Source organism: Eucyclogobius newberryi, unplaced genomic scaffold (genome assembly GCF_026437365.1).
Source record: "Eucyclogobius newberryi isolate DKJ021-1_F unplaced genomic scaffold, fEucNew1.0.hap1 SCAF_9, whole genome shotgun sequence".
NCBI classification, from domain to species: Eukaryota; Metazoa; Chordata; class Actinopteri; order Gobiiformes; family Gobiidae; genus Eucyclogobius; species Eucyclogobius newberryi.
Genome location: NW_027316532.1, coordinates 11,393,118 through 11,416,467, shown reverse-complemented (window position 1 = coordinate 11,416,467; position 23,350 = coordinate 11,393,118). Strand labels below are relative to the sequence as shown.

The window sequence follows — 23,350 nt, the reverse complement described above, 5'->3', positions numbered from 1 at the left end:
CTGGCGCACCAAGCGGCACTTCAGCGCGCAGCTCCCCGCGACGAGCCACTGCAGGCGGGGCACACTCAGAGGAAGCTCCTGCTCTAGTTGCGGAGGCGAATATCCGACGTCCAACGTGAAACTAACTTCACCGCGGTTCCACATACTGAGGCCTGGCAGTTGTATCAGGAGGTGCTGATATCTTATATGTATGCATTATATATTTTGCAATGTAAATAAATGGTTATAGGCGGCTGATTCTACAGGCGCAAGTTCTGTTTGTACATTGTTTTTGATAGACCCAAACTAAGTGATCATCTCAAAATGGGTTGAAGCTGAAAAGACTTAATATTTTTCGTCTTGTGGGGGGGGGGGGGGGGGGGGGTTCAGCCAATCACAGAAGACGTGAGATTCTCACTGAGACAAAAGCGCGTGTTCTGCTTCTGTCATTCTGACAGCACGTTTAGGTCTAAACTCAGGCAATTGACAATTACAGGTTTTGACAAGAAACATGAGTTTCTCACTCTCTCATCCTCTTGAGACTATCTCAATGTGGTCATCTCACTATTTTGGTTGAATGGATATGCCGTAGGGCCCCTAGGGCCCGTGGACCATGTGTATTGAGGAAACAAACATGCGCGACAGGTGACATTATTTGGAGAGTTCATAACTTCTCCTGATAAGCTGATGAACTTCTACTTACCAAAGGATGTTCAGCGATATTCACTAGAGGTGAGCAGGGTCTAGCAAGATATTATTGTTTTATCAACGCGTAAAATTTTATGTGATGCCAGACATTTTTTTTTTAGTCTTTTGAGGGGGGGAGGGGGTCCAGAGAGAGACGAAATTTTTTTCGTCTTTTAAGCTTCGACCTATTTTGAGAAGATCCCTAAGTGAACTGACGAGCCTGTAATGAGCGACCGTTAATGCCTCTTTCACACCTCATTTACATGTCAAACGAACAGATGAAAAGTTTAAAATGTTGTGGCAGAATTTCATGCGCTAAACACCAACTAAAGTGACCAAATGAAACAAAGACTCAAACAGACATATTTACAACACTTCTCAGACTCAGGCGACTTTTCACAAATCAGACTTCTTTTCATCCTCATTTCAAACCTTTGTCCACAGTGAATATAATCCAATTCAATTTAAGTTTAACAGCAGTTGCCTCAAAGTGCGAATGTGGGATTTTAATATTGTTTATTCCTAATATTTGTGTGTTTATTTTCAGAAAAAGGAGTGGACGTGGGACGAGAGTAAGATGATGGTGATGCAGGACCCAATCTATAGGTGAGACACGCCCACACACTTTAACACATTATGATCATAAACACACAATGACTCAGGGCTTCAAGAAGTGGAGTTTAGTGGGAAACACTCAAACACAGGCTGATCAATCCCTGTGGCATCGAGCACTGTTGGTCTGTCCTTGAGTGTGATTAAGGTTAAAGGATTCTTTATTAACCCCTCGTGAAGGAAAATCCTGCATCAGACCCAATCTTCATTGTGTCAGAGCCTTTGCCCCTCTGTTGTCATGGACATGCCTGAAAACATGGCTAGAGTTGTGTTGTCTAATTAAGATCTCTGTTTCAAGGATGTCTTTTCCATGATAAATCTGCTCCATGTTTTTCATCACCTTCACTGGACATGTTCAGATCATTTACACGCTCAAATTCCCTTTACTTCAGTGTTTGCAGCTACTGTTTTTAACCTCATACAAACTGCTTTATGCAAAATAGGGCTGAGCAATTCACCAACTTATTTATCTTATCGTGATCAATCTCGTTTCTTTTATATGAACAAATATTAAAAAGAAGGGAGTGTCTGCAGAGCCGCGGCGCGGGGCCGAAACTGCCATGTTGTGCCGGCGGCGCGCCGCGGCTCCTGAAACTGCGCCGCTATTTGACCGCGTTTTAGCGCCGTTTTAGACCGTGTTAAGGTTAGGGTTAAGGTTAGGGTTAAGGTTAAGGTTAAGGTTAGGGTTAAGGTTAGGGTTAAGGTTAGGGTTAGGGTTAACGTTAGGGTTAGGCTTAAGGTTAGGTTAAGGTTAGGGTTAAGGTTAGGTTAAGGTTAGGGTTAAGGTTAGGGTTAGGCTTAAGGTTAGGTTAAGGTTAGGGTTAAGGTTAAGGTTAGGCTTAAGGTTAGAGTTAAGGTTAGGGTTAAGGTTAAGGTTAGGGTTAAGGTTAGGGTTAAGGTTAAGGTTAGGCTTAAGGTTAGGGTTAAGGTTAGGGTTAGGGTTAAGGTTAAGGTTAGGGTTAAGGTTAGGGTTAAGGTTAAGGTTAGAGTTAAGATTAGGGTTAGGGTTAGGGATAGCCATGACGCTATAAGAGAAGTCCCGCGGTTCCTGAAACTGCACGGCCATTTGACCGTGGGCCGCGGCTCTGCAGCCACGGCCTAAAAAGGAAACAAAGAAACTAAACAAGACTAAAGAGAGAAACAAGTGGACATCCAATGGAAAACATAAAGCGGATTATAAACCAAGACCAAGGTCCTTTAGTCGTCCGACTGTCAAATGTATCCATCTTCAAATCAAGTCAGAGGCATTTTTTGTAACTGTAACTGGCCTTGCATTGATACTCGTCATAAAGGGCTAGTTCAAGGAGGGGCTTATGTGGTGGTTCAAGGAGGGGCTTATGTGGCGGTTCAAGGAGGGGCTTATGTGGCGGTTCAAGGAGGGGCTTATGTGGTGGTTCAAGGAGGGGCTTATGTGGCGGTTCAAGGAGGGGCTTATGTGGCGGTTCAAGGAGGGGCCTATTTGGTGGTGGGAGGGGCTTATGTGGTGGTGGGAGGGGTGTGTTTGCATCCATTTGTCTTAAACTTCACACACACATTGTAGAGTGGTTTTATTATTTAGCACAAAACACAGACTTTGAAGCCAAATCCCAAATATAAGCCAATCGTGGCAGAACCTCCTTCACAGACAAACCTGCAGTGAGCGTGTGTGAGTCCAAACGATCTGGTTCATTAGTTTTACTGTTATAACTGAACACACACATACATGTAGAGAGGAGGGTTCACTATAGTTATAACATGATTAAAATATTGAAAGGTTTGGATTAATACTTGATCCTGAGGGAAATTGTAGTTCCGTCTGTTCCTCACGTTCACACATCACTCACATAAAAAGAAGCATGAACAACACCTCATTTAGTCCAAACAGAAGCGGAGCAGACAATGTGCAGCTGCACCACACAGAAGTACAGCAGGTATTGTGAAAGTACTCGTACTGCAGGTACTGTGTGTGCTTTAATGATCGGTAGAGCCGCGTAAAAGGAAGAACGAGAAGGGCAGTGTAAGCTTGTTTTTGTGGAGGAACATAAGCTGTGCATTATTGAAGTGGAGAGTTTTGTGCAGCACGAGCATTCCTCAGCGATCTTTACCCTGCGGAGCGTGTCTTCTGTGTAAGAAGTACATTCTAAAGCTGCAGAATGTCTCCTCTACTCTGGCATTTGTCCTTTATTGTTTTACTGTGTGGGATCATCATTAAAAAGCTCTGTTTTTACTGTCACTTGCTCCACAAGCTCGTCGCCTGGCAACTCCTCAGGAATGTGTCTGCCACTGCAGCCAAGTGCCCTCTGCAGACACTACACTCCTGTATACTCCAGTGTACTACTGTACACTCCTGTTTACTCCTGTATACTACTGTATACTCCTGTGTACTCCTGTATACGCCTGTATAGTCCTGTATACTCCTGTATACGCCTGTATACTCCTGTATACTCCTGTGTACTACTGTACACTCCTGTATACTCCTGTATACTACTGTACACTCCTGTATACTCCTGTATACTCCTGTAAGTGTTTTTCAGACTTCCTTTAAGTGATCTGTTCTTCTGTATCTGCCTCTGTATCTACCTGTGTTGCACCAATGAAATTTCCCCATGTGGGACAATAAAGGAATATCTTATCTTATCTTATCTTACACTACTGTATACTCCTGTACGCTACTGTACACTCCTGTACGCTACTGTATACTCTTTTATACTCCTGTATACTCCTGTTTACTACTGTATACTACTGTATACTCCTGTATACTACTGTATACTACTGTACACTCCTGTATTCTCCTGTGTGTATATATATATATATATGTATATATATATATATATATATATGGAGAATGTTAGAGGAGGAGATCTATGTTCACATCCACGTTTACCTCCTGCCATACGGGGCCCGTTTGCCTCAGGTCACAAAAAAGGGAGGTTCGCTTTTTTTCCCTCAAACAACACTCAGAACACCACCAAGTCCCCTGACCCACCAAGTCCCCTGACCCTGTGGTGTCCATCTAACAATGTGTGTTTTATGTTGTTTGTTTCACCTGTGGAGGTGGTGTTCTAATGAGGACACATATATCTTCTATACATCAGTTCAGCTCCATGCAGACCCCTCTGTCTCCACCAGGGGGCCTCGTCTATAAAGGTTTACGTGTGTCATGTGTTCAGAATAATGAGTGGAATAAACAGCACTGAGATGTATTTGCTGATGATTTCCCAAACCAAACTTCGTTAAACACTTCACTTCTACCCCTCTCCACGGGTGTGGTCTTTCTGAGTCTCATGAGGAACTTGGAGTTCGGACACGTCTAAATGCAAAGTTACACGTCGGGTGCGGACGTGCGATACAGCGGTCAGTATTTTATAACCTGCCCCGCAATGAAATGACAATTTCTTGACCCCGACGGGTCAAAAGAACCTGCACCTGGAGCGTGTTCTGTCTGTGACCAGAGGCTGGACGAGGAGCAGGTTTTACCAACACGACTGGTCCTGGTCTGTCTCTGGACTAAAGGGCAGTGACCGGAGTTTGTGGTCAGCAGCGAAATGGATCCTGCAAAACTCAGAACCAAACTCACACTGTGGATGTGTTCGGGAATCAAAGAGCAACAAAGACACAGACCAGAGGCTTATTAGTGACCGAGCATTTAGAACTCTTAAAGTTACTCATTTTAATCCTGGTTAGATGCGTTTGAACCCAACACCATTTCATCACGTTTAGGTCGAGAAGTACTAAAGAAATACATCGAAAAAATAAAACAAACAGTTTAGCTGTGACTGAAAGGATTGTCTTTGCACTTTTCTCTTTTACGTCTTAAACTGTTTTGTGATTTGTCCCGTTGTGTGAAGCACTTTGAATCGTCTTGTGCACAAACTGTGTTCTGCAAATAAACTTGCCTCTTAATTATTTCAGGCTGTTGTACACGATAGAGGCTGATTCACTCGTCACTGTAATAAACAGCCCAAAAGCACTGGTTTAACTGGTTTGTGATTTTATGAAACTGTCAATCATGCAGTGTTTTTGAAAAGCATTTTTGATTCAAGCTTCTTTCTCCTGGTTAATAGATGAATAACGAATAGAATTGTCATTACTCATTAATAATATGAAGATACAATGGTAAAATCCTTCCCCAAAATAAAACCCATTTGAGGCAGAAGTACTTTGTGTCTCACTTCACGAGGCTTTGCTTTTCTTCATTTGTAATTTCTGGTACAAAATAATCATCTCTCACACTCGCACCCAAATTCTGATCAACAGACGACGCCGTTAGTTTCAGTGTGAATTCCCCGCCTCCATCCCAGTGTGCAGTGTGGTGCATGCTGGGATAGGAGTGTGGTGCATGCTGGGATAGGAGAGTGGTGCATGCTGGGATAGGTGTGTGGTGCATTCTGGGATAGGAGTGTGGTGCATGCTGGGATAGGAGTGTGGTGCATGCTGGGATAGGAGTGTGGTGCATGCTGGGATAGGAGTGTGGTGCATTCTGGGATAGGAGCTCCATTCAGTACTTGTGCCCGTGCTCGGTACAGCCTGTCATGTGACCACTCTGTCAAATAGGGCTGGGTATTGCCAAGACCCTTGCGATACGATACGTATCCCGATACGTGGGTCACGATACGATATTTATCCCGATATGTGGGTCACGATACGATACTTATCCCGATACAGGGGTCACGATATAATACTTATCCCGATACAGGGGTCACGATATAATACTTATACCGATACAGGAATAATGATACGATACTTATCCCGATGCAGGGGGCATGATACGATACTTATCCCGATATAGGGGTCACGGTATAATACTTATCCCGAATACAGGGGTCATGATACGATACTTATCCTGATACAGGGGTCACGATACAATAATTATCCTGATGCAGGGGTCACGATACAATACTTATCCCGATACAGGGGTCATGATACAATACTTATCCCGATACAGGGGTCACGATACAATACTTATCCCGATGCAGGGGTCACGATACGTATCCCGATACAGGGGTCATGATACGATGCTTATCCCGAAACAGGGGTCACGATACAATACTTATCTCGATGCAGGGGTCACGATATAATACATATCCCGATACAGGGGTCACGATACGATACTTATCCCGATACAGGGGTCACGATACAATACTTATCCCAATACAGGGGTCATGATACGATGCGTATCCTGATACAGGGGTCGTGATACAATACTTATCCCGATACAGGCGTCATGATACGATGCGTGTCCTGATACCTGTATATTCCGATACAATTCCCTCATTACGATGCGTATCCCGATTCATTTAAAAAATGGGTATGTTTTTTTAGTTTTTATTTAACAGTTTAAGACGTAAAAGAGAGAAGTGCAAAGAAAATCTGCCACAGAACTTCAAGCAGCAAATCCTCCACATTTGACCCCAAAAGCAACGATGTGATTTTCTGAGCCCTGGGTGATGACAAAGGGTTTTTTGTCTTGAAAGTTTCACTTATAGTTTAAGTTGCTTCCTGTTTCCAGCGGCGTCTCTGGATCATGTCTCATCATGTGAAGGCAAATATTTGTTGTGTTTCCGCAATACTTAATAGTGGCAATATTTGCATACTGCGTGGCTCGTTTTAAAAAAACAAAATGTTCCCATATCTTTGCAATTGGCGCTCTATAGGAGTTCGCTGCTAAACGGCCGCCCGGACAATTTATGATAAATTAGCATTATTTTAAAAGTATTGATAGACGTGTATAGATACGGAGTCCGTGACGATATATTGCCATATCAATATTTGAACACAACCCTAAGGTCAAATGTCTTGTGATCAAACCTTTCTGCAGTTTATTGGACTGAAGTTTCTCTTGGGGCTGATCTGAGTGTTTCTGCTGCTGTGTTTTTAATCTACAAACTGCAGTAAAAGGGCCAAACTGCAGTAAAAGGGCGTGGCTGAGGCTCCACAGAGGAACACCATGAGAGTTTCTCGTCTGAATCACTCTGAGCATTCGAGACTCGCCCGTCTTAAACTCTGAACGTTCTAAACTGTGTTTGTAACTCTAACATCTTCTGATCACGTACCATTAGTGTTCTTGAAGCTGCTTCAGGTGCTCAGTGATCACAAAAACAAACAGAACGTGACCATGAAGCAGATTTACAAATACAAATAGAAATCAACTATAAAACCAAATATATTATATTAAATTTGAGTCCCATTTGGTCCATAGTTGATCAAGTTTGTCCATTTCCAGGTCGAGGTTCCAGCTCCTATTTCTAAAGTACAGCCAGTGACGTGCATTCGGGGGGGCAGGGGGGGGCAGGGGAGGCAGATGTTTACTGTTCAGATACAGGGAGGAGGCAGCACCTGCTCTGCCTCTCGGCACAAACACACACACACACACACACACACACACACATACATACACACACACACACACACACACACACACACATACACACATACACACAGACAACACACACCACACGCGCACACATACACATACACACACACGCACACCACACACACAACACACGCACACACACCCACACACAACACACACACGCACACAACACACACGCACACACACACACACACACACACACACAACACACACACACACCACACACAGACAGATACACACACACACAGATAGATACACACACACACACAGACAGATACACACACACAGACAGATACACACACACAACACACACACAGACAGATACACACACACAACACACACACACACAGACAGATACACACACACAACACACACACACAGATATAGATACACACACACAGACAGATACACACACACAACACACACACAGACAGATACACACACACACACACAGACAGATACACACACACAACACACACACACACACACACACACAGGTCTTTAGCCAAGGCCGACACGGCTGGTGGGCTCCCCTGCTCGGCCCACACCGGCCCATTTACCCATCAGCCCCTGGTGCCAGTCCACCCCTGCCTGTCACTCACTGAATCACATTGTATGCATTTTTATATGTTAAGTTTATTTTCATTTCAGGTTGGATTTTTATTTTCTGCGCGGTGCAGAGTCTCTGTGCGGTGCAGAGTCTCTGTGCGGTGCAGAGTCGCAGTGCAGAGTCTCTGTGCGGTGCACAGTTGAGCATGTGCAAAGATTAAAAGTGTCTTGTTTCTGTTCATGAAATTATTGTTGAAAGACATTTTGTTTTGTTTGTGACAAGAAAAAATATCAAATCCAAATGAAGATAGTGATGATCCATGTGTTTATTTTCATATAGATTAGTTCTTGATTAAAAGTTGCTCCCATTTTGGACCCTGCTCAGTCCTGCTCAGTCCTGCTCAGTCCTGCTCAGTCCTGCTCCATCTGCTTTAGTTGGTTTTAGGTGTGAAATGTACTTCCTTCTAACATCTTCAGAGGTTCTCCCTGAGCAGAGCACTGACCTTCTGACCTTCTGACCTTCTCAGGCTTGATGAGACCAGAGACTCCCAAACATGAAGTCAACTGGATTTAGTCCAGATGCTTTAGTCTCTGTGTCCATCACTCGCTCTTCTGTGTCCATCACTCGTTCTCTGTGTCCATCCCTCGCTCTCTGTGTCCATCCCTCGCTCTCTGTGTCCATCCCTCGCTCTCTGTGTCCATCACTCGCTCCTCTGTCCATCACTCGTTCTCTGTGTCCATCCCTCGCTCTCTGTGTCCATCCCTCGCTCTCTGTGTCCATCACTCGCTCCTCTGTCCATCACTCGCTCCTCTGTGTCCATCACTCGCTCTCTGTGTCCATCACTCACTCCTCTGTCCATCACTCGCTCTTTCTGTCCATCACTCGCTCCACTGTGTCCATCACTCGCTCCTCTGTGTCCATCACTCGCTCCTCTGTCCATCACTCGCTCCTCTGTGTCCATCACTCGCTCCTCTGTGTCCATCACTCGCTCTCTGTGTCCATCACTCGCTCCTCTGTCCATCACTCGCTCCTCTGTGTCCATCACTCGCTCTCTGTGTCCATCACTCGCTCCTCTGTCCATCACTCGCTCATCTGTGTCCATCACTCGCTCTCTGTGTCCATCACTCGCTCCTCTGTGTCCATCACTCGCTCATCTGTGTCCATCACTCGCTCTCTGTGTCCATCACTCGCTCCTCTGTGTCCATCACTCGCTCTCTGTGTCCATCACTCGCTCCTCTGTGTCATCACTCGCTCCTCTGTGTCATCACTCGCTCCTCTCTGTCCATCACTCGCTCCTCTGTGTCCATCACTCGCTCCTCTGTGTCCATCACTCGCTCTCTGTGTCCATCACTCACTCCTCTGTCCATCACTCGCTCTTTCTGTCCATCACTCGCTCCACTGTGTCCATCACTCGCTCCTCTGTGTCCATCACTCGCTCCTCTGTCCATCACTCGCTCCTCTGTGTCCATCACTCGCTCCTCTGTGTCCATCACTCGCTCTCTGTGTCCATCACTCACTCCTGTGTCCATCACTCGCTCTTTCTGTCCATCACTCGCTCCACTGTGTCCATCACTCGCTCTCTGTGTCCATCACTCGCTCCTCTGTGTCCATCACTCGCTCCTCTGTCCATCACTTGCTCCTCTGTCTATAACTCGCTCCTCTGTGTCCATCACTCGCTCCTCTGTGTCCATCACTCGCTCCTCTGTGTCCATCACTCGCTCCTCTGTGTCCATCACTCACTCTCTGGGTCCATCACTCACTCCTGTGTCCATCACTCGCTCTTTCTGTCCATCACTCGCTCCACTGTGTCCATCACTCGCTCCTCTGTGTCCATCACTCGCTCCTCTGTGTCCATCACTCGCTCTCTGTGTCCATCACTCACTCCTGTGTCCATCACTCGCTCTTTCTGTCCATCACTCGCTCCTCTGTGTCCATCACTCGCTCCTCTGTGTCCATCACTCGCTCCTCTGTGTCCATCACTCGCTCTCTGTGTCCATCACTCACTCTTGTGTCCATCACTCGCTCTTTCTCTCCATCACTCGCTCCACTGTGTCCATCACTCGTTCCTCTGTGTCCATCACTCGCTCTCTGTGTCCATCACTCGCTCCTCTGTGTCCATCACTCGCTCCTCTGTCCATCACTCGCTCCTCTGTGTCCATCACACGTTCCTCTGTGTCCATCACTCGCTCTCTGTCCATCACTCGCTCCTCTGTGTCCATCACTCGCTCTTTGTGTCCATCACTCGCTCCTCTGTCCATCACTCGATCCTCTGTCCATCACTCGCTCATCTGTGTCCATCACTCGCTCTCTGTGTCCATCACTCGCTCCTCTGTGTCCATCACTCGCTCTCTGTGTCCATCACTCGCTCCTCTGTGTCCATCACTCGCTCCTCTCTGTCCATCACTCGCTCCTCTGTGTCCATCACACGCTCCTCTGTGTCCATCACTCGCTCCTCTCTGTCCATCACTCGCTCCTCTCTGTCCATCACTCGCTCTCTGTGTCCATCACTCGCTCTCTGTGTCCATCACTCGCTCTCTGTGTCCATCACTCGCTCTCTGTGTCCATCACTCGCTCTCTGTGTCCATCACTCGCTCTCTGTGCTTGCTGTAGATTTAATAATTGCTCACGTTTCGAGTCATTGATCAAAAGTAAAGCGTCCGGTGCTGGTCATCAATCACACGTCTGCTTCGAGTGGCAGCCGCCCGCTAACAACGAGCCGCTGTTGCCTGGACGACCACGTGACATGGGATCAAACAATTGTTCTGACACATATAATGCTAACATGACATACATAATCATGATGATCTGATTTTAGTAATAGTTATCATTATCCTGACTTCACAGCCCGTGCAATTCATACAAAAAGACCCTTTGGAATAAAGTGGCACTATTAAATCAACATGTCAACAAAGAATAAACATTTTTTTTCTGTTTTCATCAATAATACACTTTATTCCGTCTCCATGAGTCTGTGTAATCCCCAACGGTCCAGCAGGGGTCATTCTTCAGATTATCTCCCTCAGTCACCATTTTTCATCCTTTATTTGGTTGATAATATTTTTTTTTATTACTTACTAGTCAAGTCCTAACATACTTCAGCAGTTAGCTTCTGTACACATGATGGTTATAATGTGTCCAAAAGTACGTTTACGTGCTCAGTGTCCTGCATTTGTAACTGGGTCATTGGCTCCGCCTTCAGCTAAAAGTACATTTAGCTGTATAAAAGTACATTTAGCTGTAGTTCAGAGGCTCACTAACACAACTGTTGTGAAAGTGTGGCAGCTGTTGGACAAATGTAGTTTGTTTACACAGCAAAGGATTATGGTCTATGTAGTTCACCACTTTCTCACCAACTAAATATTGCTTTTGAGACGCAGCGATAAAGATGGTTTATAAATGTTTGCCCCTGATCGACGACGTGGACACACTTCATCTGGGAAGAGACGGCATTTTATCATGGCAGAAAAAAAAGTAAAATTATTTGTAGTTTTAAACTTTTGTATTGCTTCTACTATAACAGCTCGTTCACCTCACGTTTGTGGGAGAACTTCAGTCAGAGGTAATTTAGTTTTTGTTGTTTGAGTGAATTCATTTTATTTCTCTGCTTTGATTTCACATCAGCAGCAGGTTTAGATTGAACTTTGTTCAGTTGAATGTCACTGTGAAGGAGTCGACTCTGTGTCTGTGATGAATGTCTCCCCCTGCTCCTGTCCTCCTCCCCTCCTCCCCTCCTCCTCTCCTCCCTCTCCTCCTCCCCTCCTCCCCTACTCCCCTCCTCTCCTCCTCCTCTCCTCCTCTCCTCCTCCCCTCCTCCTCTCCTCCCCTCCTCCCCTCCTCCCCTCCGCCTCTCCTCCCCTCCTCCTCTCCTCCCTCTCCTCCTCCCCTCCTCCCCTCCTCTCCTCCTCTCCTCCTCCTCTCCTCTCCTCCTCGCCTCCTCCTCCCCTCCTCGCCTCCTCCTCCCCTCCCCCCTCAGGCCATCATTAGACTCTAGTGTAGTCGAGACTCAAGCACTTTAACAAAGCCTTTTTTCCGCTCTGTGGCATAAGAAGCTCAGGTCTCATCCTCCGTCTTCCATTTTTCATTCATTTTTCAGACGTTTAACTACTTTTGAACCCCAAGCCTGGGAAAGTGTAAATTAAAGGTGCACTATGTACATTTTCTGGTTGCTTTGCGTAGCGACACTGTCCACGTTCATTCAACCTCTCCCTCTGCGCTGACCGCCGCACCTTTGGGGTCTTTTCCCGTTTAGTGTGCATGCTGGAACTGGCCCTTGTGTGATCGAGCGCTGCCCCATTGTATTGTCTGTCTTTATGTCCAGTGTCATGAACGGCATGTGCAGAATGTGCTGCGTCGTTGTCTTTAATGCAGAATGTGCGGGCGAGCATCGCTAACAGCTGACAAATGCTTCTTTTGGCGCTTTCAAAATGAATAGTTGTCTGTATTGTGGCAGCTCAAATAGAAGCAGACTCGGTTTGATTTGCTTGGCTGTTTGTGCTCGACACTTTTATCAATCGAGCCAAATGCCTCCGCCGCCTGTAGAGGAACGATATGAAGCATCTGCTGATCAGTGTGACACAAACAAACTGAGAGTGGGACTCGAGCAATGTTCGGATTCGTTCCTTGGATTTTACGGATCTAGCTTTAGCTTCCGCTAGATTAGCTTTAATTAAATCTGTCGTTGACCTGCTCTTGTCACTGTCACAGTTTTCTGTGTGTTATTTGTCCTGTTATCGATCTCCACACTGGACTTTGTTTTGGATTCTGAGACTCTCAGAGACGGTCACTTTAGTTCCATTCTCACCAGAGTTTGATTCAATCAGATCGAGGCCACATTTCCAACTGGACCAGAGTTCAATTCCACTCAGCACAATCGTACTTCCGGCGCTGGTGAAGCTGGCTGCTACGTTACGACGCTCCCCTCTCTTTCTGAACTTTTTCCTTACTTTCTATGCCCTTTTCATTTTATTTTTTGTAAATATTGTACATACATCCACTTGCCGGATGTGTACAAACCGACACGCGCTGGACACGCGTTGATTTGGACTTATTCGGCTGGATTATTGTGTTTTTTCTTCTTGTCGCGACATGTGTGTGGGACACGCGCCCCCCCTCCCCCGGCGTGTCTACTCTATGGAGCAGCTCCTCTCCCTGCGCCGCGTCTCTTTTTCCCGGGAGAAAGCACACCATCCCGGGAGAGATTTTGAGAAAGACATGGAGAGGCAGGCGCGTGGGTGCTAAAGTACGGGAGAAGAAGAGCCGCTTCAGACCCGCGGTACCGAGGGATGTCATGGGAAATAAGACAGCAGAGGTGGTGACTCTCACACGGTACGAACGGGATAACAGAGACTGTAGCATCATTTTGCTCACAGAGACCTGGCTAACCCCAGAAATCCCGGATCATACTGTTACTTTGGACAATTTTCATCTCCTGCGCGCAGACAGAACAAAGGAGAGCGGAAAGAGAAGAGGAGGAGGCCTCGCGATGTTTGTTCATGAGAGGTGGTGTCGATCAAACCACGTCACAGTCAGAGAACAACTGTGTAACAGAGATATTGAAGTGTTAGCTGTTAGCATGAGGCCATATTATCTGCCCCGGGAGTTCTCACACATTATTGTAATAGCAGTGTACGTAGCCCCGTCTGCTAACGCTGACAATGCCTGTGAAGCATTGTTCTCCATCACAAGCAGACTGCAAAACAAACACCCACAGGCTCTCTTCCTCATCTCTGGTGACTTTAACCACGCTTCTCCCTCTTCTGTCCTGCCAACATACACCCAGTATGTTACCTGTCCCACCAGAGACAATAAAACATTGGATTTATTCTTTGCCAACACCAAGGAGGCTTATTCCTCCTTCCCCCTCCCTCCAGCTCGGACCACAATCTTGTACATCTGCGGCCTGTGTATGAACCTATTGTGCGCAGGCAGCCTGTGGTGTCCCGTGAGGTGAGGATGTGGTCTGCTGAGAGCGAGGAGGCTCTGAGGGACTGCTTCAGCACCACTATCTGGACCGAGCTTTACAACCATGGGGAGGACATCAACACCATCACAGAGTGCATCACGGACTACATCAACTTCTGTTTTGAGAACATTGTTCCCTCCCGGACGGTGCGGTGTTTTCCAAACAACAAGCCATGGATTAACCGTGAACTGAAGGCTCTGCTGAAGGAGAAGAAGAGAGCCTTCAGGTCAGGGAACAAGGAGGAGCTGAGGACTGTGCAGAAGGAGCTGAGGAGGAAGATCAGGCAGGCTGAGGCCGGCTACAGGAGGAGGATGGAGGAGCAGCTGCAGCAAAAGAACATTCAGGGAGTGTGGAGGAGCCTGAAAACCATTTCATGCTTCAAAATCCCCCCTGCCCAGACAGAGGGAGACCTACAGTGGGTGAACAATTTAAATACTCACTTCTTGAGATTTGATCAATCACCCGCCCCTCCCCTTGCACAGCTGCATGCTCCCTCTTCCACAGCTGGACAATGCCCTGCATCCGTTCCCCTTCACACCTCTGCTCCGGACCATCAGCTCCCCACTTCACCTGGACTCACCCATCCCCCCAGCACACAGTCCCCCTGCCAACCACTCACTGTCTCAGCAGCACAGGTGAGGAGAGAGCTGAAGAGGAGAAGTAAGGAAGGCAGCAGGACCTGACGGCATCAGCCCCAGGCTCCTTAAGTCCTGCGCAGATGAACTGTGTGGAGTTATGGAGCATGTCTTCAACATGAGCCTGAAGCTGAGGGTGGTACCACAGGTCTGGAAGACCTCCCGTCTGGTACCTGTGTCCAAGACACCGCGCGCCAAAGACCTCAACAGCTTCAGGCCGGTGGCTCTCACGTCTCACCTGATGAAGACACTGGAGCGGCTGGTCCTGGACCACCTTCGCTCCACCGTGAGCTCAGCCATGGACCCGCTGCAGTTTGCATATCGGCCTGGCATCGGAGTGGAGGACGCCGTCATCTCCCTGCTGCACCGCTCTCTCTCTCACCTGGAAAAGCCTGGCAGCTCTGTGAGGATCCTGTTCTTTGATCTCTCCAGCGCCTTCAACACCATCCAGCCGCTGCTCCTGAGGGACAAGCTGGAGACGGCTGGTGTGGAGTATGACCTGCATAGTGGATCCTGGACTAACTCGCAGACCGACCCCAGTTTGTGAGAGCCCGGGACTGTGTGTCTGACACTCGGACCTGCAGTGTGGGGGCGCCCCAGGGCACTGTCCTCGCGCCCTTTCTCTTCACCCTCTACACTGCAGACTTCAGACACGACACGGGCAGCTGTGTCCTGCAGAAGTTCTCTGACGACTCTGCCATCATCGGACTCATCACAGACGACGATGATGCGGAGTACAGGGGACTGGCGCAGGACTTTGTGGACTGGTGTCAGCGGAACCACCTCCTCATCAACGCGGGGAAGACCAAGGAGATGGTGTGGACCTCCGTAGACGCCACTCTGCTGCCCCCTCACCAGTGAACATCCAGGGACGGGACATTGAGAGAGTGGACTCATACTGGGTGTTCATCTGAACCACAAACTGGACTGGACTCATAACACAGACTCACTGTACAGGAAGAGCCAGAGTCGGCTCTACCTCCTGAGGAGACTCAGGTCTTTTGGAGTGACAGGGCCACTCCTGAAGACCTTCTATGACTCTGTGGTGGCATCAGCCCTCCTGTACGGTGTGGCCTGCTGGAGCAGCAGCATCACAGAGAGGGAGAGTAAGAAGCTGGACAAAGTCATCAAGAAGTCCAGCTCCGTCCTGGGCTGTGCTCTGGACTCGGTGCAGCAGGTGGGGGACAGAAGGGTCCTGGCTAGATTCACATCTATGCTTGACCATGAGTCTCACCCCCTGCAGGACACTCTGTCCGCTCTGGAGAGCAGCTTCAGTGACAGACTGATCCACCCTCGCTGTGTGAAGGAAAGGTTTCGTAGGTCTTTCCTTCCTGCTGCTGTCAGACTTTATAACAAACACTGCTAGCCCTGAACATGTGCAATACTGATGTAACCATGTGCAATACCTGTAAATAAGAGTGTTCTATTTTGTTTTTATTCTATTTACTTACCTGCTAATAGTATTACCTATTACCTAGTCTTGTGCTAGCTATTTTTACTTTATTTTATTTTATTCTATTATCATTATTTTATTATTATTATTATCTTATTTTTATCTTTATCTTTTTTATTTTTCATTTATATTTATTTTATTTCCCAAGAGTTCCCAAGAGTTCTATTAAGAGTGTTTTTTTTTTTTAAACTTCCAATAATCTGTCCTTTCCTCCTGTTCTACTGCGTTGTAACAATGAAATTTCCCCTTGTGTGGATATTAAAGGATTAGCTTATCTTATCTTAATACAAGTTTCATTCATTCATTGATATTAGCTTGCAGCTAATATGTTTGCTCCTCAGTCTGTGAGCTGGTGGTTTGATCCAGCTCCAACACAGTCATACTGTTCTCAGTGTGTACTCAGGCAAGACACTTCCAGACACTATGTGCGTGACTGTCGAAATACAATACCGTTCCTGTTTTGTTCTTTGTTGCAGAATCTTCTACGTGTCCCATGACTCACAGGACCTGAAAATCTTCAGCTACATCGCCCGAGATGGACAGAACAACATGTTCCGCTGCAACGTCTTCAAGTCTAAGAAGAAGGTAAGACCTCGTCCACACGCAATAAGTGCAGCAGATCACAACTGAATACACACAGATCACATCCGAATACACACAGATCACAACTGAATATACACAGATCGCATCTGAATACACACAGCTCACATCTGAATACACACAGATCACAACTGAATACACACAGCTCACATCTGAATACACACAGATCACAACTGAATATACACAGATCACAACTGAATACACACAGATCACAACTGAATACACACAGATCACACCTGAATACACAGAGATCACACCTGAATACACACAGATCACACCTGAATACACACAGATCACATCTGAATACACACAGATCACATCTGAATACACACAGATCACAACTGAATACACACAGATCACATCGTCGCACGGTGGATGGAATACTTTCAGGACCTCCTCAAGTCCGCTGTCACGTCTTCTGAAGAGGAAGTAGAGACTGAGGACTCAGAGGGACTCGCCCATCACCCGAGCTCAAGTCACTCAGATCGTTGGCTCCTCAGTGGCTCCGGGATGAGATCCTGAGGACCTAAAGTATCTGGATATTGTAGGACTGTCTTGGCTGACATGTCTCTGTAACAGAGAGAGGCGGTCGGGACAGTGTCTCTGGACTGGCAGACCGGGGTGGTGGTCCCTCTGTTCAAGAAGGGGGACCGGAGGGTGTGTTCCAACTACAGAGAGATCACACTCCTCAGCCTCCCGGGTAAAGTCTATTCCAAGGTACTGGAGAGGAGAATCCGACCGATAGAACCTCGGATTCAGGAGGAGCAGAGTGGTTTTCGTCCCGGTCGTGGAACACTGGACCAGCTCTATACCCTCCATCGGGTGCTCGAGGTTTCATGGGAGTTTGCCCAACCAGTCCACATGTGCTTTGTGGATCTGGAGAAGGCTTTGCACCGTGTCCCTCGGGGTGTCCTTTGGGGGGTGCTACGGGTCCAGGGCCCTTTGCTCAGGGCTGTCCGGTCCCTGTATGACCGGAGCAGGAGCTGTGTTCACTGCAGTAAGTCAGACCTGTTCCCAGAGCATGAGACTCCACCAGGACTGAATCAGCACCTCAAAAATCCGAGGCCATGGCTCTCGACCGGAAAAAGGTGGAGGAGTTCAAGTATCTCGGGCTCTTGTTCACGAGTGAGTGAAGGATGGAGCGTGTGATTGACAGGTGCAGCAGCTGCAGTGATGCAGTCGCTGCATCGACTGTTGTGGTGAAGAAGGAGCCGAGTCGATTTACGGTCATGAGTTAATGATCGAGGATACAAGCGGTCGACATGAGTTTCCCCCGCCGGGTGGCTGGGCGCGCCCTTAGAGATAAGGTGAGGGGCTCAGTCACACGGGAGGAGCTCGGAGTAGAGCTGCTGCTCCCCCAGCTGAGGTGGCTAGGGCATCTGTTCTGGAGCCTCCTCGGCTCCTCCCTGGGGAGGTGTTTTGGGCATGTCTGACCGGGAAGAGGCCCCGGGGAAGACCCAGGACACGCTGGAGGGACATGTCTCTCTGGCCTGGGAACGCACAAAGTTACAACGCAGTTAAACGGAAACTGAGAAAAATAGCTTTAAAGTGTTTAAACATTTTTTCTGTGTGTGTCAGAGGTGTGTGTGTCTGTGTGTGTGTGTGTCAGAGGTGTGTCTCTGTGTGTGTCAGAGGTGTGTGTGTCAGTGTGTGTGTCAGAGGTGTGTCTCTGTGTGTGTCAGAGGTGTGTGTCAGAGGTGTGTGTGTCTGTGTGTGTCAGAGGTGTGTGTGTCAGTGTGTGTGTCAGAGGTGTGTCTCTGTGTGTGTCAGAGGTGTGTGTCAGAGGTGTGTGTGTCTGTGTGTGTCAGATGTGTGTGTGTGTGTCAGAGGTGTGTCTCTGTGTGTGTCAGAGGTGTGTGTCAGAGGTGTGTGTGTCTGTGTGTGTCAGAGGTGTGTGTGTCAGTGTGTGTGTCAGAGGTGTGTCTCTGTGTGTGTCAGAGGTGTGTGTCAGAGGTGTGTGTGTCTGTGTGTGTCAGATGTGTGTGTGTGTGTCAGAGGTGTGTCTCTGTGTGTGTCAGAGGTGTGTGTCAGAGGTGTGTGTGTCTGTGTGTGTCAGAGGTGTGTGTGTCTGTGTGTGTCAGATGTGTGTGTGTGTGTGTCTGTGTGTGTCTGTGTGTGTGTCAGAGGTGTGTGTGTCAGAGGTGTGTGTGTCTGTGTGTGTGTCAGAGGTGTGTGTGTCAGAGGTGTGTGTGTCTGTGTGTGTCAGAGGTTAAACTTGTGTAGCTTGCATTTATTTAATTAAAGTATAATTCAAGATGAAAAGCCCTTTGGACCTGTAACTGCCTCGTACAACTGAGACTGGGAGAAAAAAAAGTGATCCAAACTCCAATAGTCATGGATTTGTGTGTCAAACCTGCCACTGCAGGATTTATGGATTTATATTATTCATACACACTTGAACTTGTTATTCATGTCCTCCTGCTGGAGACGCTCACAGTTGATGCTGATTGAAGAATTGGAACATGGGACACTCTGTGGATATGTTCTTTTCAGAGGGGCCCTCATATGGATATGTAGATCGATGCTGTAGACCGATGCTGTAGCCCGATACCGATACAGATGTGATTGGAGCCACTCGGGCCGATAATCGATATTCGGCCTTTGGTCATTTTGAACACTTTTTTAACTGAGAAATATTGCTGTTTTTTAAAAATAAGGATCAAATCTATTTTAAGATGTTGAGTTTGAAAATATACAATATTTCACTTGGGAAAAAAGAAAATAAGTTTTATTTAGCTTTTTAAAACAGATCAGTTTAAACAGTTTAAAGTCTCATTTCCCTGCTGCAGGTTCTAAACTGCAGATCCTCGTCTATCGCACGCTGCACGTCTCAGTTCAGCCGCCTCTAGAGTCACTTCCTCATTAAACACATTTCTTTGTGAATCTGAGTCTGATTGTAATAAAACACAGCGTTTTGAAGCTTAACATACAGTGACCACTGTCCACTGAAGTCTTCTTCTACAGTGTTGGGCTTCCTGCTAGAGTGCCCCCCGGTGGCCATTACCCAGTGATAATAAGATAATAAGAAAAGGATAAAAGCCCAGAACGTCTGTCTTCTTCAAGTATTAACCCTTTTACTTTTTACTTTTATGTGCTGTTTTTCATGGCTCTCACAGCGAGAGGAAACGGCATGTGACCTCTGCCTCATGTGACCTCTGCCTCATGTGATCTCTGCCTCATGTGACCTCTGCCACATGTGACCTCTGCCACATGTGACCTCTGCCTCATGTGACCTCTGCCTCATGTGACCTCTGCCACATGTGACCTCTGCCTCATGTGACCTCTGCCTCATGTGACCTCTGCCTCATGTGACCTCTGCCTCTGCCACATGTGACCTCTGCCAAATGCTGTTTCCTCATGTGCAATTACTGTCATACTCACATGCAATAATGTCACATTCATGTGCATATAACTGATGATAATAGAGTGTTTATTTGACCGTTATTATTAGTATTATTTTGTCTTACGCTAGCTGTTTTTATTTTATTTTATCTTTATTTTTCCTCTCCATTCCTTATTAGGAAATGAGAGGTTTTGTCTATAGGAGTTTTTGTTTATAAGAGTTTCGTTTATAAGAGTTCTTTTATTAAGAGTTTTTTTTAGACTTCCTATAAGTTATCTGTCCTTTTCCTCTGTATCTACCTGCATTGCAACAATGAAATTTCCCCATGTGTGGACAATAAAAGATCATCTTATCTTATCTTATGTGACCACAGATAAGTCACATGACACAAACAGATGACACAGTCTCTCTCATGCGCACAGGAAAAAAACACTCTAAATGTGTATTTATATATCAAAGCTTAAAGGTTTGGATAGATAATTGGTTATGACTTTGGTCTGTTCCAAACAATGAGGTAATACTTCAATGTTCTGGATGTTTGTCCAAAGACAACAGATTATGCATTTGAAAAAAGCAAAAGACAGAAGTAAGAAACCGCTGACAATTGTACAAAATTATTTGAAATAATGAATTAAAAAGCATTTGCCCGGTATAAAAACAAACAAGAGAAAGACTTTGTAAAACTAATAACTGATGGATTTGAAGGAACCCATCTCCTCGAGAGGGGCTGGACGCTCCACTTCTCTGGTGTTGCCCGCGGGGAGAGGCGGCGGGCTGGTGTGGGCTTGCTTATAGCCCCTCAGCTCAGCCGCCACGTGTTGGAGTTTACCCCAGTGAACGAGAGGGTCGCGTCCCTCCGCCTTCGGGTGGGGGACAGGTCTCTCACTGTTGTGGCGGCCTACGGGCCGAACAGCAGTGCAGAGTACCGTGCCTTCTTGGAGTCCTTGGGAGGAGTACTGGACAGTGCACCGACCGGGGACTCCGTTGTTCTACTGGGGGACTTCAATGCCCACGTGGGCAATGACAGTGACAACTGGGGAGGGGTGATCGGGAAGAACGGCTTCTCCGATCTGAACCCGAGGGGTATTCAGTTATTGGACTTATGTGCTAGCCATGGATTGTCCATAACGAACACCATGTTCAAGCACAAGGGTGTTCACCAGTGCACATGGCACCAGGACATCCTAGGCCGGAGGTCAATGATCGACTTTGTTGTCTTGTCATCTGACCTCCGGCCGCGTTTCTTGGACACTCGGGTGAAGAGAGGGGCAGAGTTGTCAACTGATCACCACCTGGTGGTGAGTTGGATCTGCTGGCGGAGGAGGAAGCCGGACAGACTTGGCAGACCCAAAAGCGCATTGTGAGGGTCTGTTGGGAACGTCTTATGGAGCCCTCTGTCAGTAGGGTATTCAACTCGCACCTCCGGGAGAGCTTCTCCCATGTCCCGGGGGAGGCTGGGGACATTGAGTCCGAGTGGACCATGTTCTCCGCCTCCATTGTTGATGCGGCTGCTCGGAGCTGTGGTCGCAAGGTATCCGGTGCCTGTCGTGGCGGCAACCCCCGAACCCGGTGGTGGACACCGGAAGTAAGGGATGCCTTCAGACTGAAGAAGGAGGCCTATCAGGCCATTCTGGCTTGTGGGTCTCCGGAGTTCATCGACAGGTATCGGCAGGCCAAGCGAGCCGCGGCTCGTGCTGTCGCAGAGGCAAAAACCCGGGCCTGGGAAGAGTTCGGGGAGGCCATGGAGGAGGACTATTGGTCGGCACCAAAGAAATTCTGGCAAACCGTCCGGCGCCTCAGGAGGGGGAAGCAGTACCTCACCAACACCGTTTACGGTGCGGGTGGAGGCCTGCTGACCTCGACTGGGGATGTCGTCGGACGATGGAAGGAATACTTTGAGGATCTCCTTAATCCCTCAGTCACGTCTTCCGAAGAGGAAGTAGAGACCGGGGACTCGGAGGCTGGCTCATCCATCACCCAAGCTGAAGTCACTGAGGTTGTTCGCAAACTCCTCGGTGGCAGGGCTCCGGGGGTGGATGAGATCCGTCCTGAGTACCTAAAGTATCTGGATGTTGTAGGACTGTCTTGGTTGACACGTCCCTCCAACATCGTGTGGCGGTCGGGGACCGTGCCTCTGGACTGACAGACCGGGTGGTGGTCCCTCTGTTCAAGAAGGGGGACCGGAGGGTGTGCTCCAACTACAGAGGGATCACACTCCTCAGCCTCCCGGGTAAGGTCTATTCCAAGGTACTGGAGAGGAGAATCCGACCGATAGTCAAACCTCGGATTCAGGAGGAGCAGAGTGGTTTTTGTCCCGGTCATGGAACACTGGACCAACTCTATACCCTCCATCGGGTGCTCAAGGGTTCATGGGAGTTTGCCCAACCAGTCCACATGTGCTTTGTGGATCTGGAGAAGGCTTTCAACCGTGTCCCTCGGGGTGTCCTTTGGGGGGGTCCGGGGCCCTTTGCTCAGGGCTGTCTGGTCCCTGTATGACCGGAGCAGGAGCTGTGTTCGCATTGCCGGCATTAAGTCAGACCTGTTCCCAGTGTATGTTGGACTCCGCCAGGGCTGCCCTTTGTCACCGGTTCTGTTCATAATTTTTATGAACAGAATTTTTAGGCGCAGTCAGGGGTCGGAGGGTATCCGGTTTGGGGACCACAGGATTCCATCTCTGCTGTTTGCAGACGATGTTGTCCTGATGGCTCCATCAAACCCGGACCTGCAGCATGCACTGGGACGGTTTGCAGCAGAGTGTGAAGCGGCTGGGATGAGAATCAGCACCTCCAAATCCGAGGCCATGGTTCTCGACCGGAAAAGCTCGGAGGGGCTCGGAGTAGAGCCGCTGCTCCTCCACGTCGAGAGGAGCCAGCTGAGGTGGCTCGGGCATCTGTTCCGGATGCCTCCTGGACGCCTCCCTCGGGAGGTGTTTCAGGCATGTCCCACCAGGAAGAGGCCCCGGGGAAGACCCAGAACACGCTGGAGAGACTATGTCTCTCGGCTGGCCTGGGAACGCCTCCGGATCCCCCCGGAGGAGTTGGAGGAAGTGTCTGGGGAGAGGGAAGTCTGGGAATCCCTGCTCAGACTGCTGCCCCCGCGACCCGGCCCCGGATAAGCGGCAGAAAATGGATGGATGGATGGACGTCCAAATTTGTATTTTTAAATTTAAAGGCGGTA

At 47.9% G+C, this 23,350-nt stretch overlaps 1 protein-coding gene across 1 annotated transcript in view; it reads left to right on the top strand.

The window, feature by feature from the left end:
• Nucleotides 1–23,350, top strand: part of LOC140353794 (carboxyl-terminal PDZ ligand of neuronal nitric oxide synthase protein-like) — a 161,020-nt gene that overhangs the window by 55,627 nt on the left and 82,043 nt on the right. Inside the window, exons 4-5 of the mRNA XM_072438537.1 lie at nucleotides 1,214–1,272; nucleotides 16,707–16,815. Of these exons, the coding sequence (XP_072294638.1) occupies nucleotides 1,214–1,272; nucleotides 16,707–16,815 (168 nt within the window). The remainder of the gene's footprint in view (nucleotides 1–1,213; nucleotides 1,273–16,706; nucleotides 16,816–23,350) is intronic.